This window comes from Talpa occidentalis, unplaced genomic scaffold, assembly GCF_014898055.3.
Source record: "Talpa occidentalis isolate TD23 unplaced genomic scaffold, MPIMG_talOcc4v2.1 talOcc4.14, whole genome shotgun sequence".
NCBI classification, from domain to species: domain Eukaryota; kingdom Metazoa; phylum Chordata; class Mammalia; order Eulipotyphla; family Talpidae; genus Talpa; species Talpa occidentalis.
In genome coordinates, this window is record NW_023601433.1 from 77,762,245 (window position 1) to 77,776,326 (window position 14,082).

Consider the following 14,082-nt stretch of genomic DNA (forward strand, 5'->3'; position numbering starts at 1 on the left):
GGGTGACCTGTTTCACTGGTCCAGCTGGAAGCCAGCCCAGGAATCCTGACTATGATAAGATTCCTCAGGCCCGGGCCTCCTGCCTCCCGCAGCGCGTGCTCCTGACACGCTGGCCCGCGGCTCCCGGAATACTGCTGAGTCTCCTCTGGGCTCTTCCAGCTCTGGACGGCCCACGACGCCTTACTTTGGGGGAAACTAAGTCAGCCGCACAAGATGCTGTTAATCTCTGACAGTCAAGGTCAGGGGATCCCCCAGGTTTCACTTGGCTGGAGCAACCTACCACATCAGCCTTGTGCACAGAGGCTCCGTGTTAGGACTCACGGCAGAACAGCTCTGGGGGTGGCCGACCCCCTTGCCTGCACTCGTGCTGTTCTCCACCCAGTGTCAGCCCAGAGGGCACCCCCGGCACCTGGCTGGCATAGAAGGGACGTGTCCTCAGAGGTGGGGGTATAGAGGCTCCAATTCATTTCAAGCCTCCACCCTCTCTGGCCCCCTCCCCCACCCAGTGACAGAGGCAGGCAGTTCCCATTGATAGATAAGCCCCCCTCCGCCTGGATTCCCTCATCAGGGCCGTGGCACCCCTGGTGGGGGCTGTACTCAAGTCTTTCCAAAGCCATTTCCACCTCTGCCATCCCTTGGGAGACCACAGCTCAACGATGCTTCTCTGGAGCCAAGCTGTTCGTGCCAGACGGGATGGGGTCTTGTGCAGGCTGCTGCCTCCCCAAATGCAGCTTCTTCCCAAAGGGAAAGAAGGGAGAAGCACCTGCGTGCCAGACATGCGGGTTCATTTCATTCTCACAGGGCCACAAGGGTGAGTCTCCTCCTTTCTTGATGAGCCCAAGACTCAGAAAGGACCCCAGAGCGCAGGAGGGTGAAAGGGAGGTCCTGCTCCTGGCCAGCCGTGGCCAGCAGCAGCCATGTGGCCGAGGGAGGCTTGCCGTGGCTCTGGGGCACGTCACGGGTGGAAAGTTTGGCTGAGCATCTCCTCTAGCTGATGTTACCCACGGTCAGGTGGGCACAGAGAGGAGCCCACACCCCTTGGCCTGCCCAGCCGCCGCCCCTCCCGTCTTTGGCTCGTGATGACACTCTGACCCTGTTCTTGTCCCCTTTCAGCATGACGCTATCTTTGGGATCCTTAACAAAGTGAAACCTTCCTACAAATCCTGTGCTGACTGCATGTACCCTGCAGCTGGCGGGGCTCCTGAGGCCTCGGGGGAGCGATGCCAGAACCCCAGTGCTCCTGCCATCTGCACCCAGCCGACCTTCCTGCCCCACCTCACATCTTCCCCTGTGGCCCACATGTCCAGCAGGTCCCGAGCTTTGGAAAAACTGGCCTCGGGCCCAACCGAAACTGCCCCGTTCCTACCACCAGCAGGCTCCCGGAGGTCAGACACCGGTGGCTCTGGGGCCGGGGCTGCCCCTGAGCTACCAGCCAGCCTTTTGGAATCTTCCAGAGAGACCCCAAAAGTCACCCTGCCAAAGTCACTCCTTTTGAAGAATTCTCACTGTGATAAGAACCCTCCCAGCATGGAGGTAGTGAAGGAAGAATCACCACCCAAGAAAGACCTGAAGCCAGCCAAGGACCTCCGGCTTCTGTTCAGCAAAGAGTCTGAGAAGCCCACAGCCAGCAGCTACTTGATGCAGCACCAGGAATCCATCATTCAGCTGCAGAAGGCGGGCTTGGTCCGCAAGCACACCAAAGAGCTCGAGAGGCTGAAGGGCGCGCCCACAGACCCCGCATCTCCATGCAGGGACGGCCCCGCCGGCAGGCTGGAGGCCAGCATCCCTGAGGAGAGCCAGGACCCGGCTCTGCCTGGCCAAGCCAGGGGCGATGAGAAGGTGGAGGCCGCCCCCCCTCCATCGGAAGGAGCCTCGCTCAGGAGCCCCCCTGCTTTCCTCTGCCGCCTGGACCACACCACTCATTTCTCAAAAGACTTTCTGAAGACCATCTGCTACACCCCCACCTCGTCCTCCATGAGCTCCAACCTGACCCGGAGCTCCAGCAGCGACAGCATCCACAGCGTCCGCGGGAAGCCGGGGCTGGTGAAGCAGCGCACGCAGGAGATCGAGACCCGTCTGCGGCTGGCGGGCCTCACCATCTCATCCCCGCTGAAGCGCTCGCACTCTCTCGCCAAGCTCGGAAGCCTCGACTTCTCCACAGAAGACCTGGCCAGCGAAGCCGACGTGTCCACCATCGCCGACTCCCAGGACGCCAGGACGGGCGAGTCTTCCTTCTTGCAGGAGCACCAGGCCACCCCGAAAGTCCCAGCCGCCCCCTCTCAACCGTCAGGGAAAACTGCCCCAGAAAACTTGAAAAGCCCCTTGTGGATGAGCAAGAGCTGACCCGCCTTCTGCTGCCTTTAGCCTCCACGTTCACCCGACCCGCCCAGCACTGCACGGTGGGTTTTGGTCGCCCCTATTCCTTCAGGTGTCTCAGACAGCTGGCGGCCTCCGGACTGCCCCCCGCCTGCCGGAGTGAGGAGGGGAAGCAAGACTGAGGACGGGCAGCGCGAGGAGAGAGGGGGCTTCACTGTGTGGCCTGCGCGACCCAGAAGCTGTCGGCCAGGAGACACAACTCAGTCCCCAAGTCGTGTGGTCAGGGAGGATCCAGTCTGGGGAAGAGCGCAGCGGACACGCACACACGTCGCGGAAACGCTTGAATGGCAATAGAAGTCCTACCTCTGTTCTTGCTCTGCTTTTTTTTTTTTTTAATACAGTCATGACCAAGGCTCATTCCAGGGAATCAAGCTGTGTCGGGAAAGGGTTTTCCAAAAGAAGAATTGTTTTGTTTGGGTTGGGCCCCCCAACAGGTGTAAGGACTTCGAAGCCAGCTGCGCCGAGAACCGCTGGGAAACCTTCCACGCGGGCGTCGGGCGCTGCCTGGACCCCTGTGCCGCCAGGTCTCTGGCCTGTGTCGTGGCCGCCGCGCGGCCTGTGTCTGGCCGGCATGGGGTGGGGTGGGGGCGCTGTGTATGGGGGTCCTAGTTTTGCTGATGAGAAGTTTGTGTTGCCCGGTGCACCTCTGGGTCTCATCTGCTGCTGCCCCCACAGAGGTTGTGTTTAGGATCTGAAAGCGCTGGAGGACCTGGTGGGTCTGGCAGTGGTTCCGAACTCAGGTTCTTTAGCTCCCGTCCATGCATATTCGGGGAGGAAAAGGAGGTTTCAGCAGTGAGCTCTTATCAGTCTCTGCAGGAGCAGCTCCGTGGCAGCCTCTCCAAGGGAAACGAGACTGTTGATAAGCGTCACAGATGTTTACAGTGGCCCCTTCCTCCGCTGAAAACACTGCTTCCTGCTTCTTTCTGGCTCTCCCCAAGGAGAGGCAGGTCTCCATGGGCTGAGCTGGTCTCCCCAGCTGAACTCCATGGGCAGCCGAGTCAGGAACCCGGGCCCTCTGGGAGGCACATTGCCCTGGGCTCTGGGCCCGAGTAGAGGGACTCGCCTGGTTTCCAGCAGCCAGAAGACATTAAAATATTTTGAAGCAAGAGAAGAGGCTTAGAAGAGGGCAGAGGGTTTAACTCAGGGGTTAGTAATGACAGTGTATGGCCCCATGACCTAAAAAATGTTATTTTAATGAGCTAAGATCATTTTCAAGGGGCTGTTTTAAAAATCAACTAATACGCCATAGAAAAAGCCAGCTGACTCCTGGCTTTATTTGACAACACGGGCGGCTCAGGGCCCTCTAAACAAAGCTGGCCCCATCTGAAGAGCCCCCTGTTAGACACCCCAGGCAAGCCCTTCCCTCCTCCCACCCAGACTTCGCCAGCGCAGCCCCGGCCGGGGTCTTGTGCAGGGCAGGGCAGGGCAGCTGCGTGCGAGGAGGGGCTGAGGCTTCCCCAGTAGCCGCTGCCCTCAGCGGGGTCAGCCAGATGAATTCAGTGAAAGGACTAGGAGTCCTTCAAGGGCCAGATGGGCTCTGGAAGCAGGTGAATGGGTTGCCATCTTACATTGGTCAGCACTGCCCACCGCCCCTGCCAAGTGCTCCCCCGGCAGGGTTTTTAGGGACAGGCCGTTCCATATTTTACCAGTGGGCAGAGTTTTTGCAAAAACCTCTCTCCAGGAACTTTTTCTCCCTGACCACCTTTTTTTTTTTTTTTTTTTAATATACAGTATTTTTCTTTAAAGCATTTTGTTTTCCTACCACTGTCAATTGAAATCACCTTAAAAGGTGATTATCCACTTATTCCGAAACCCTTATGGGTTTCCCCTGCCCCTCCGCCAAGAAAAGCAGAGTCTTCAAAAAAAATACCAAGTTCAATATGTTTTGCCAAATTAAATTTCATGTGGTAGATCAATTTTTGTGTCAAAATAATCCTTCAGATTTGGTGATGACAGGCTTCTGTTGGTTTTTAAACCATGTCTGTGTATGAGGTGACACATTTTTGAAAACTTTAATTTTGAAAGCCATAATTTTTCTTATCCAGTTAAAGGGTGGGAGGAAAATTGCAAATATGAGTGGTTATTCGGCTTTTGGCAAACTTACCCATTCATTTTCAGCAGCACAGCTAGCGTATCAACACGGAGACAGACCAGGGCCCAGGTCCTCATCAGCAGCGCAAAACAAAGTGTTTTTGAGGTGCAGGTTAACCCTCCGGCCTGGAGAAAAGGGTGATTTTTCTTTGTGACCCAGATCAGGTGAATTGCTGCTCAAAATGTTACACTGACCAGACAGGCTCCTTGGCACCCTGGCAGGACAGACTCATGCTGGTGTCCGAGGAGAGGGCCTCCTCCGTGATACGCCCTATTTTGAGGTGTGCTTCGGAATCTTGGCCTGCGGGGGAAATCCCGAGCGTGAGCGGCACAAATGTGAGGGAGGGGTCTGCCGGGCCAGCCGTGGTTTGGTAACTGCCATTTTCATGGGGTGTTTGTGTTGAATTAGGAGAAAACACACCTTCCTGGCACTCCTCATACCCCAGGGCTCGGCGGCGCTGAGCCGTCGCTGGGGTCACGCGGCAGGCTGGAGGTAGAGCGAACTAGATCTTCGTCTTGCATGGACACAGGGACACCTTCTGGTCCCCCCTTTTTTGTGATAAGTGTAAGTGATAAGTGTAAGGGGGAGACTGGCCGTGGAGCAAAGGGATGCCCTGTGGCCTGATCATGATTGAGCGATGCCCGTTTCCATTTCTCTGTCTTGTAGCAACTTCAGGGTCTCAGAGCAGCACCCCTCCCCGGGGGAGCGTCAGAGCAAGGTTTCTTCTCTGGTCTTCCCTGTCTCCGTGGGCTCAGTGAGGGAACACATGTCGATCTCCTGGCTCCTGAGCAGCGCTCTGCTGGACAGTGCCACTGACCACTGGGCATGCAGACTCGCCAGGGCTCACAGAGGACTGCCTTTTCTCCTGCCCCCCCCCACCCCAGTTCTGCACCCTCTTCAGCTAAAGAGCATTCCAGTCCATTCTGAAGTCCTCCCCCTGCCGAGAAGCCACCAGGCAGCCTCAGGATGGAGCCAGGCAATAGAATGAACACCTTCAGAGCAGTGCTAGCCTCCGTAGTCTTCTCTCCTGCACAGGCGGGTCCCAGAAGGCCGGTGACTCCCCTGCTCCCCAGGGGCCAGTTCTCCCTCATGGGAAAAAGTGCTGCGTCATGTGGTCAGATCATGTAAGTAACCTGGCCTAGGTGCCCAAAGAAGGACTTGCTGCCCACTGACGGGAAATGCTTGCAGTCGGAATGCGTCCTGCTCCTCGCAGGGCTTCCCCAGACGCACACAAAGGGCGCCGGGCGAGGCTGGAAGTAGGTGCGTCCGGGCTGCCGAGCTGGGTGTCTGGCCGAGGCCGGTGCCCCCGAGCACGGTCCATTGAGCCCTGTGTTTAGCCGCTTGGTTTTTCATCCGTCTGCTCTGCAATGGAAAACCTATGAGCATGAGTGCGCTCTGCACAGACACCCACCTGACTTGAGCCCAACAATCACACGCCTCCCCTGTCCGGCATCCACATGCCCGCTGTGGTACCCAAACCTCGAAGCCGGTCCCCGGGAACCACCAGGAGCTGACGCTCCCTCCGTAGATCTGCCTTGGTTTTGTCCTGCAGTAGCTGCTGCGGCCCCGGCTTCATTCCGCCTCCTAAACAGGAGTCTTTTTAACCAGGCGGCCAGTCCTCTGCTGTCCTTTCTGCTGGCCCTGCCGCCCGAGAAGATGGCTGCTTCCTCCCTCCCTCCTACACTGTAATTATTGTTTTACAATTGAGTGCCTTAATAATAGTTTACAAATACTGTGTATTTATGGGAAACTGTTAAGCTCTCACCTTCTGTGATTGGATCCCTTGCCTTGGCAGTGGTGGTTGGTGTGAGGGCTCGAGCCCCGGCCCTTGCTTGTGGTCCTGGCCACGCCGTCCTGAGTGCGCCCGCGGCCCGGGCGCCCCGCCGGAGCCTGCTCGCTGCGTCCCAGGGCCTCTGGTCTGCGGGCAAGCTGGGCGCGCCGTCCGGGCCCCGCCCCCTTCATCACACCGTCTACTCTCGTTTAATAGAGATTTTATTACCCCCTCGGCCACCCTTTTCTCTCTCCTGTTGGGGGCCTGAGCTCTTTGCAGCAGAATGCAGGTACAGCCCCTGGCGCCCCGAGGCAAACTGCCCTTTGGTTTTCAGAAGCTGCCAGTGAGATCCAGTGTGTTGCGTTATGATACCCATATTTTTTAATTTTTTTCGTTTTTATATTATATATTTAAAAGGCAGTATCTTTTGTACTGTGAATTTGCAGTAGAAGATGCATAACGCACTTTTTTTTTTTTTTTTTTACTTTGGTTGATGTGTACTGTATATAGTCTGTGCTTCTTGTGACGGAAATAAACCTTTCGTTTATAAGTGCCTGACGACCGGCGAGTCTGTGCGAAAGGAAGCTGCCTCTTCCACCCTTGTGGAGCCAGTGGGATGCCCCTTCCTCCTCCTCCTCCTCCGCTTCACGGCCGGTCTTTTCTGAGCAACTTCCGTGGGCTAAGCCCAGGCGAAAAGCGTGGATGAAGGACCCCAGAGGAAAAGCCGAGGGAGCAAATGTCAGCTCCCGCCAGGAGTCATCTTCCCTCCTGGCTCTGACCGTGAGGAAGGGCAGGCCCGCTTGTCTCCTGTTCACGGGGGTGGGACATGGCCCCGGGGTGAACCCCCCCCCATGCCACGTAAAAGCTGGAGAGGCCACCTGTGCTGTTCATACCCGACCCGGTGGGAGAAGGGGGCTGTGGGGCTGCTTATGGCCACGCCAGGACAGGGATTCTGGGGAGTGTCAGTCGCTGCACCTGATCAAGAATCTTACAGGGCAGGGAGAGGGGCAGCCCAGACCCCGCAAACCTGCCTGCTCTAAATGGGTTCTGCCATCCGCCACATCAACACAAAACATAGGAGACTTTAATGGGAAGGAACTTTAATACAACTAGGAAACAATGCGGGAAAGGCAAGGAATCTAGTTTCTAAATCCAGCACCCAAAGTTCCCCGTCCCCACGTGGGTAAAAGTCCACCCAAGCAGGATTGGCCCAGAGCAAGGCCCCAAAGCCTGCCCCAAGTCTAAAGCATCTTCCAGGGGGGATCCACAGAAAAGGATCAGAAACTAGCTGGTGCTCGGTCACCATCTGCAGGTCAGGTAGCTTCCGCTCCCTTCCTCGGTGGCTAGGAGGCCAAGCTGCTGCATCCCAAACCCTGCCATCTTGGCTTTCTCCCACCTATGCAGTCGGGAAGGAGAGTGCGGCTCATGTTCTCTCTTCCATCCCTCCCACACCTCATCTTCCAATGGGAGCTGAGTCACACGGCCCCGCCCCAGCCGCCAGGGGGCCCGGGACCTGTTGGGTGCACCCAGTGTGGTGAGCACACACTGACTCAGGTGCCTTGGGTGAACACTACAGGCCAGTTCCTGTGGATCCAGAACAGCTCACCTAGGCTTGCTGTGTCTCACCTGGACTCACGGGAAACTGATGGATAAAGCGAGATGCAAGTGTTTCCCTTTACACGGGAATTAGAACAGGCGAGCAGTCCAGCTTACTCATCCTTGCCCAATAGTGCATTGAGTTTTTCCAGATAAATCTACGCCTGAAGCCCAATTATGGTTGTGGGCTGCTTATTGAGTATGAGGTCAAAGCCAAGGTAGTGGGATAATCCTGTGGTGAGAGCTGACTGGCTGTCACACAGCCCTTGCTGAAAGATGTTTTGAAGCTGACCCACTGAGGGTCACAGTTCAGGATGGCTTTGCTGCCAGGGACACCTGGCAGGGACACCCAACAAACTCTTCAGGATGCAAACATGAATCAGCCAGGGGCTGGGGCTCAGCCCACAGTGGTTCTGATGAATTCCCTGGGGATTCTGATAGCCAAGTTTAGAGACCATCCAAAAAAGAATGTGATGCAATCAAGTAGGCTTCCTCTCTGCTAGTTACGATCACATTCCACACATGCTTTCTGGAGACAACACCCACATCAGCCTAATAGAATATGGGTGTTCCCAAAATTTGGCAGATACATGCTTACACAGGGCCCTGGGAGAATGTTCCTGCTTTTACCCTGGTTTCGTGCTGGGTAGCAACCCCGAGGTTGAGTGTGATCCTGATGCACCTCCAGTGGGGGTGATTTGCAGGGGAGGACCCACGTGCATGTGTTTGCCTGGGAAAGTCTTCTTGGCAAGATGCTTGGAAGATGCTCCGGAAAGTAGAGCTGGGAGGAAGACTGGGCATATCGGGAAGATTCACTTCCTGGTAGGGAAGCCCTGTCTAAAGGGGCTGGTCACAGCAGTGCACAAAGCAAGACCTGCCCAGAAAACACCATTATCCCCTTCGCCACCCCCACAGCAGGGAGCATTTCTATACCTCCTGCCTTGTGCACTGGCACTTTACATCCCCTCGAGTCCTCCAAACGGCCCTGGGGACGTTATCCTCAGCTTACAGATGGAGAAACTGGCCTGCAGAGTATGAAGTCTCTGGCCCAAGGTTACTCCTAAAAAATGGGGCAGCCAGGTTGGGGCAACTCCTTCCCCACCTGTGCCCTTCCCAGAGCCGTCTCTCACCCAGAGGCAGGAGGAAACAAGCTGAAGGTGTGTCTGGTCTCCCTTGAGGCATCAGCAAGGAAATAGAGATGATTGAAGCCGCCAGCCCCTGGGAAATGCAGCACATCATGCTCCAGAGGCTACTCCCACCAGGCAAGGTGTCTCCCCCAACCATGCTCCCGTGTTTCACCTCTAAAGGGAAATGCTCCTCCTCCCTGAAGTATGTTTGCATAGGGTCCTGTTTCAGCCTGAAGTTCTTTTATTTTTGTAAACTGCTTGAGCAAACAAAATGTTGGCGTACCTGTGCATATCCTCCAGCCCAGAAGAGGATGCATGAGAAATTCCCCCACAAGTGGTAGTTGGAGGTGATATTTGATATCAGAACGGGCTAAGGACAATGCTGACTACCTCCTGGGGCCAATTATTTGAGAATTAGCTGATAATGTGTGCAAAGCCCAGAAAATTACCAGTACTCAATCAGTGGTGGCTGTTAATGTGGGTACCAGCAGGAGAGATTGGGGGGCAGTAACGGAAGTAGACTCTACTGAGCATCTACTAGTTCCAAGTGTACACATATATTAACAAGTTGATCCTCACAGCAGACGTGATTGTTTTGCAAAGGAAGAGTTGGAAGCACAGAGAGGTTAGGCAACCTCGATAAGGGCACACAGCCAGGAAGGGACAAAGGCCCAGGGTGCATGACTCAAAATTCATGCACTTTTTTACCCCATAACCTTCATCCCAAAGAAAATAACCCTTAATGTATTTAGTGCCGTGCTTAGCATGCAGTAGGTGCTCAATAAACATTTGATGAGGGAGTGAAGGAGTGAGTGGGTAAAATACGCCACAAAAATAAGTTTGTTTCATTCATCAGGGCTTAGAGCGTTTGGGGAGACCCATGACTACCTAACTGTGTTCCTGTGAGGCAGGCCTGAGTCTGTCACCTCTGGGACATTGGACAGAAACCCAGGTCAACACCAAGTATTTGCCATAAATCTAAGACTCCTGAATTTTTTCCAGAATCCAAAAGAGTCTGAAAGGCCATCCAAGCCTGTCTCTTGACAACATGCACCCGTGCGCACTGGGACACAGAATGGGCCGCCCATTTCATCCGCGAGGGTCCTGACAGGAAGTCCTTCTGTAAAAGGCAAGAAAGTACAACACCTGCTAACACAGTGGGGTAGGCCGGTCAGATCTGAGCTTTCCATCCTCCCTCCCCTGCCTTTTACCCACATCCCAAAAGCTCTCACATAATAAAACTGGTAAATGGAAATTGAGCTAAAACTCGCAAGTCTAAGCTTCCAGGCACATCACTCAAGGGAACTCAGCAGCTCTCGCCTGTGATGGGGTAGCCTGGCTCCACGAAACGAGGACAGCTCTCAGAACTCTGTGGCTCTGGGGTGCCAGGCAGGGGCTCCTATCCTGAGCAGTGAGTTGCCCGGGGTGCTCGCGCCCACCCTTCTGAGCATCTTAGGGGATGGCAGTGGAGCCAGTGGTATAATGATGGAAGTGCAGCCTCCGGGCTGGCCGCACGCCTGGTGCACAGGACTCTGAACTTGCCAGGGCCCTGGGACCGGGCGAGTGCTGTAGCTATCTTGAAATCCCTAATAACTTTTTTTTTCCTTTTTGTGGGACCCTCGCTGGCGGCTGGGAACGAACCAGCGCTGCAGAGGCTGCGGGCAGCCTTGCAGCCCACTGCTCAATCGCTGCGCCACCCGGGGAGGACCTCCCTAATAACTCTTTAACAAGGGTCTATCCTTTGTGTTTCTCATGCTGCAAATTAGGTAGCCGGGCCTGGAACCACAGATCAGGAGCTTTGGAGCCAGACAGCCCTGGGTCTGCTTCTCTAGCTTGCCCAACTCTATGCCCAACACCTGTGAGCAGGTGACAACCTCTCTGCCTCAGTTTCTGCATTTGAAAAGCAGGAATAACTTCACAATGTTATCATAAAGGCTAGCATAGTGTAAATAGCACAAAATATTGCCCTGGCATTTTTTTGGATATTGCTTGTCAGATAAACTACTCAGCACACACCTGGGCTCAAAGTTACCCTGGGGTGAGCAGCCCCTGTAAGAGTGGGCGGCCACTCGCAGACTGGTCTCTGCTGCTGGCAGCTCCTCACCCCACCATTAATTGTTCTGAAGGGCAGAGGGAAGCAAACACAAGCTCGCTGGAGCCAGGATGCACATGGGATGTGCACATGGGCCCCTCTCCCCTGCACTATCCACCCGCCAGAGTGCTCTGGCTGGCTCTGCCTCTCTGTAGACACAAACACCATTTGTCCTGGACCTGGGCCCTAGAGATCCTTCCGACCAGCCTTTGGGGAGGGGAGCAGTGTGGGCGGGCCCTGAGCGTGGGCTTGTCCCTGCTGCAATCCAGAGGTACATCCTGTTCTGGTGTTGCCATGGCACAGCCAAACATCTGCCACAACAGACGCTGAGGCTGGAGGCTGGCAGCGGGGCTTGGGCTTGGACGGTGGAGGGCCTGGACAGGCCGGGGAGGCTGGGATGGAGCGTGCACAAGAGACTTGAGCAGGACTGTGATGTGAGAGACCTTCTCTGAACCATCCCCACAGACCCGCTCCGTGCACACACACACACACACGCACACGCACAAACTCACACACTCAAATGCAAGCGCATGCAACAAATGCCAGCACATGTACATACAAACGCAGGCACACACACATCACACACCCAGATCTCCCATAGGGAGTTCTAATTCTCGGTTTTCTTCCTGGGGGTTCTGGGAGAAAATCCCAAAGGCACAGCCCCCACAGGACCAGACCCTCCTGAACCGTCCTCCTAGTCTAGCTCACAGCCAAGCTCCCAGGCTATCCAGAGCCATCCAGCTCCCAAAATGGAATTCACTCTGCTGATTGTTACTGTGGTTGCTATTCCTGATTAGAAAGTGAAACAGTCACTGTAACAAAGCGGCAAGCGCAGGAGCTGGTGTGCTGCTCCCGGGTGCTGGCCGAGCCAGTGCCACACACCTCTCATTAAAAACACCCTCCCCGGTGGCGCAGCGGCTGAGCGCTGGGTTGCGAAGCTGCCCGCGGCCTCTGCGACGCAGGTTCGATCCCCGGCTGCTCCCCGCCCACTGGAGGAGGGTCCCACATGGCGCGCAGACCTCTCCTGCCGCCCGCTGCTCCCCTCAGCAGTGTACTTCGGTCCTTCTGCCTGCTCTGCTCCCCGCTCTGGCTCTGGTGGATTCTTTCACCCTCCCGCGCTTCTGACTGTACCCAGTGCCTGTATAAATAAATAAATAAATCTTAAAAAAAAAAATTAAAAAAAAAAAAAAAAACACACCCGCACATCAAGTCCTGGGAGCAGATTGCCTGTGCAAGTGCTGTGCGTGTTTGGTAGTTGTTCAAGTCACCTAAAAGTGTTAGTGACAGGTTTTCTAGAAACCGAGGCCCCAAGAATTGACATCACCTGCTGAAGATCCCCATGCACATCCCACCTGGATTTGAACTCAAGTTTCACCAGCTCTGGAAGTAGAAGCTCAAAATCTTCTCCCACCATGGCCCCCTTTGCTGCTGCTTCTCTTAGCTCTTGCCTGCCTCTCCAGATGCCTTCCTCTCTTTGGGTCACAGCCCCCCAAGCCCAGGCTTCGTTCCTGCTGGAGGCTTCCGGGGTCTGACTGAGGTCACAGTTCTGGCTGGAGGCTCAGCGAACCACACCCTGCCTGAGGCTTGGGCGTTCCTTGCACTGTCTCCCTGGACTGTGGGCTCAGCGCAGCTCCCTGCACTCTGCATGTCCCCTCCCAGGGCCTCCCGTCTCCTCCAGGGCCATCACATCTCTCCCTCTCGGCCCAGAGGCTCAGAAGTTATAGGAATCCCTGGCCGGGCGGCCTGGAAGGTGGATAGAATTACAGAACTAAGTCCAAGAAAGCACCCCAGCACCGCCCCAATCTGGATGAGATGGCTGCTTAGTGTGGGTACCCCAAGGGCATGCTCAAGACTCCCAGCCCCCTCAGGGCCAGGACTGGGTCAGGTTTATTGTGGTTCGCCCTATGCCTACCATTGTGTTGAGTGAAAGAATGAATGAATGTAGGCGATACCCCTATGACCTGGCACCCACCCGGTGCTGAGTGCGAGCCCTCTGAGCCTCCTGCGGACCTCCAGCTACGCCATCTTGGGCATACCCCCCAGGGGAGGCTGGGAGGCACCTCAGACTCCAATTCCAGATGAAGGACCTGCTAGTCCCAAAGACTCACAGGAAGTAGGCAGAACCCGCCATCTTTGGGGGTCTCCCTCCCCACTGCGGGAACTGCCAGTTGTGGGGCGGAGTCTCCCTGGGGTGTCTGCAGACCCACATTGCCAGTGCTGCTGCCCTTTGCCCAGTGACAGGATAACTCTGGGCCTTGCTCACCGTCCGTTTCTTCTCCCTGCTACCATGGGAGGGACTTTGATCTTCCACCCCCAAAACTCAAAGACTGGCTTCTGTGAGAGGAAGTCCCTACCTGTGGGGTGGCAGCCAGAGTGTCTCGTCTGTAGGAGCCTCCCTCGCCTCCCCAGACTTCCCATCTGGAGCCGCCAGAGCGGCACAAGATCTCGTTCTCACAGTAACCGGCCCAGGGAGGTGCTGTGACCCCATCTGATTGATGCCAAAACTGAGGGTCATAGATGAAAGTGTGAGAGTTGTGGAAATGGAGCTTGAGCTCCCCTACCTTGTCTGACTTCAAAACCTCGTGTTCTTTCCACAAAAAATGCTACCCCCTTAGATCATTCCCTCGAACCCCACAAAGGCTGGTGTCTCAGAGAGTGGCAGGGGTGCCTGTCCTCGCTGAGGGCATCGGAGCCTTGCAAAGCCTGCGAACTGTGGAGGGACACGGTCAGCTTTTCCCTCTAGGGCTGCAGTAGCCACATGGCTCCTTGCTCCCCAATAGGGAGGCCACGCTGCTAGGAGCTGAAGGTTTGCATCCCCCACCGAGCCCTAAGCTGACATCCTAACTCCAAGGTGAGGCAATGTTTGCAAATGTGAGGCGTGACAAAGGTTAAGTGAGGTCATAAGGTAGGACCCTAACCCTATATGGCTGATGCCCTTCTAAGAAGAGAGACACCAGTGAGTCCTTTGTCTCCCTCCTGCCCCCCTTTTGCTGTCCCCCCATGTGAGGAACACCCTCAACAAGCCAGG

The 14,082-nt window shown here is 55.6% G+C and overlaps 1 protein-coding gene across 5 annotated transcripts in view; it reads left to right on the forward strand.

The window, feature by feature from the left end:
- Nucleotides 1-6,328, forward strand: part of SSH1 (slingshot protein phosphatase 1) — a 56,781-nt gene extending 50,453 nt beyond the window's left edge. For all 5 annotated transcript variants that reach the window (XM_037511007.2, XM_037511010.2, XM_037511008.2 and 2 more), the window contains one exon: nt 1,114-6,328. In XM_037511007.2, coding sequence (XP_037366904.1) covers nt 1,114-2,343 — 1,230 coding nt within the window. In that variant the 3' untranslated portion in view covers nt 2,344-6,328. The remainder of the gene's footprint in view (nt 1-1,113) is intronic.
- The last annotated feature ends 7,754 nt before the right edge of the window (nt 6,329-14,082 follow it).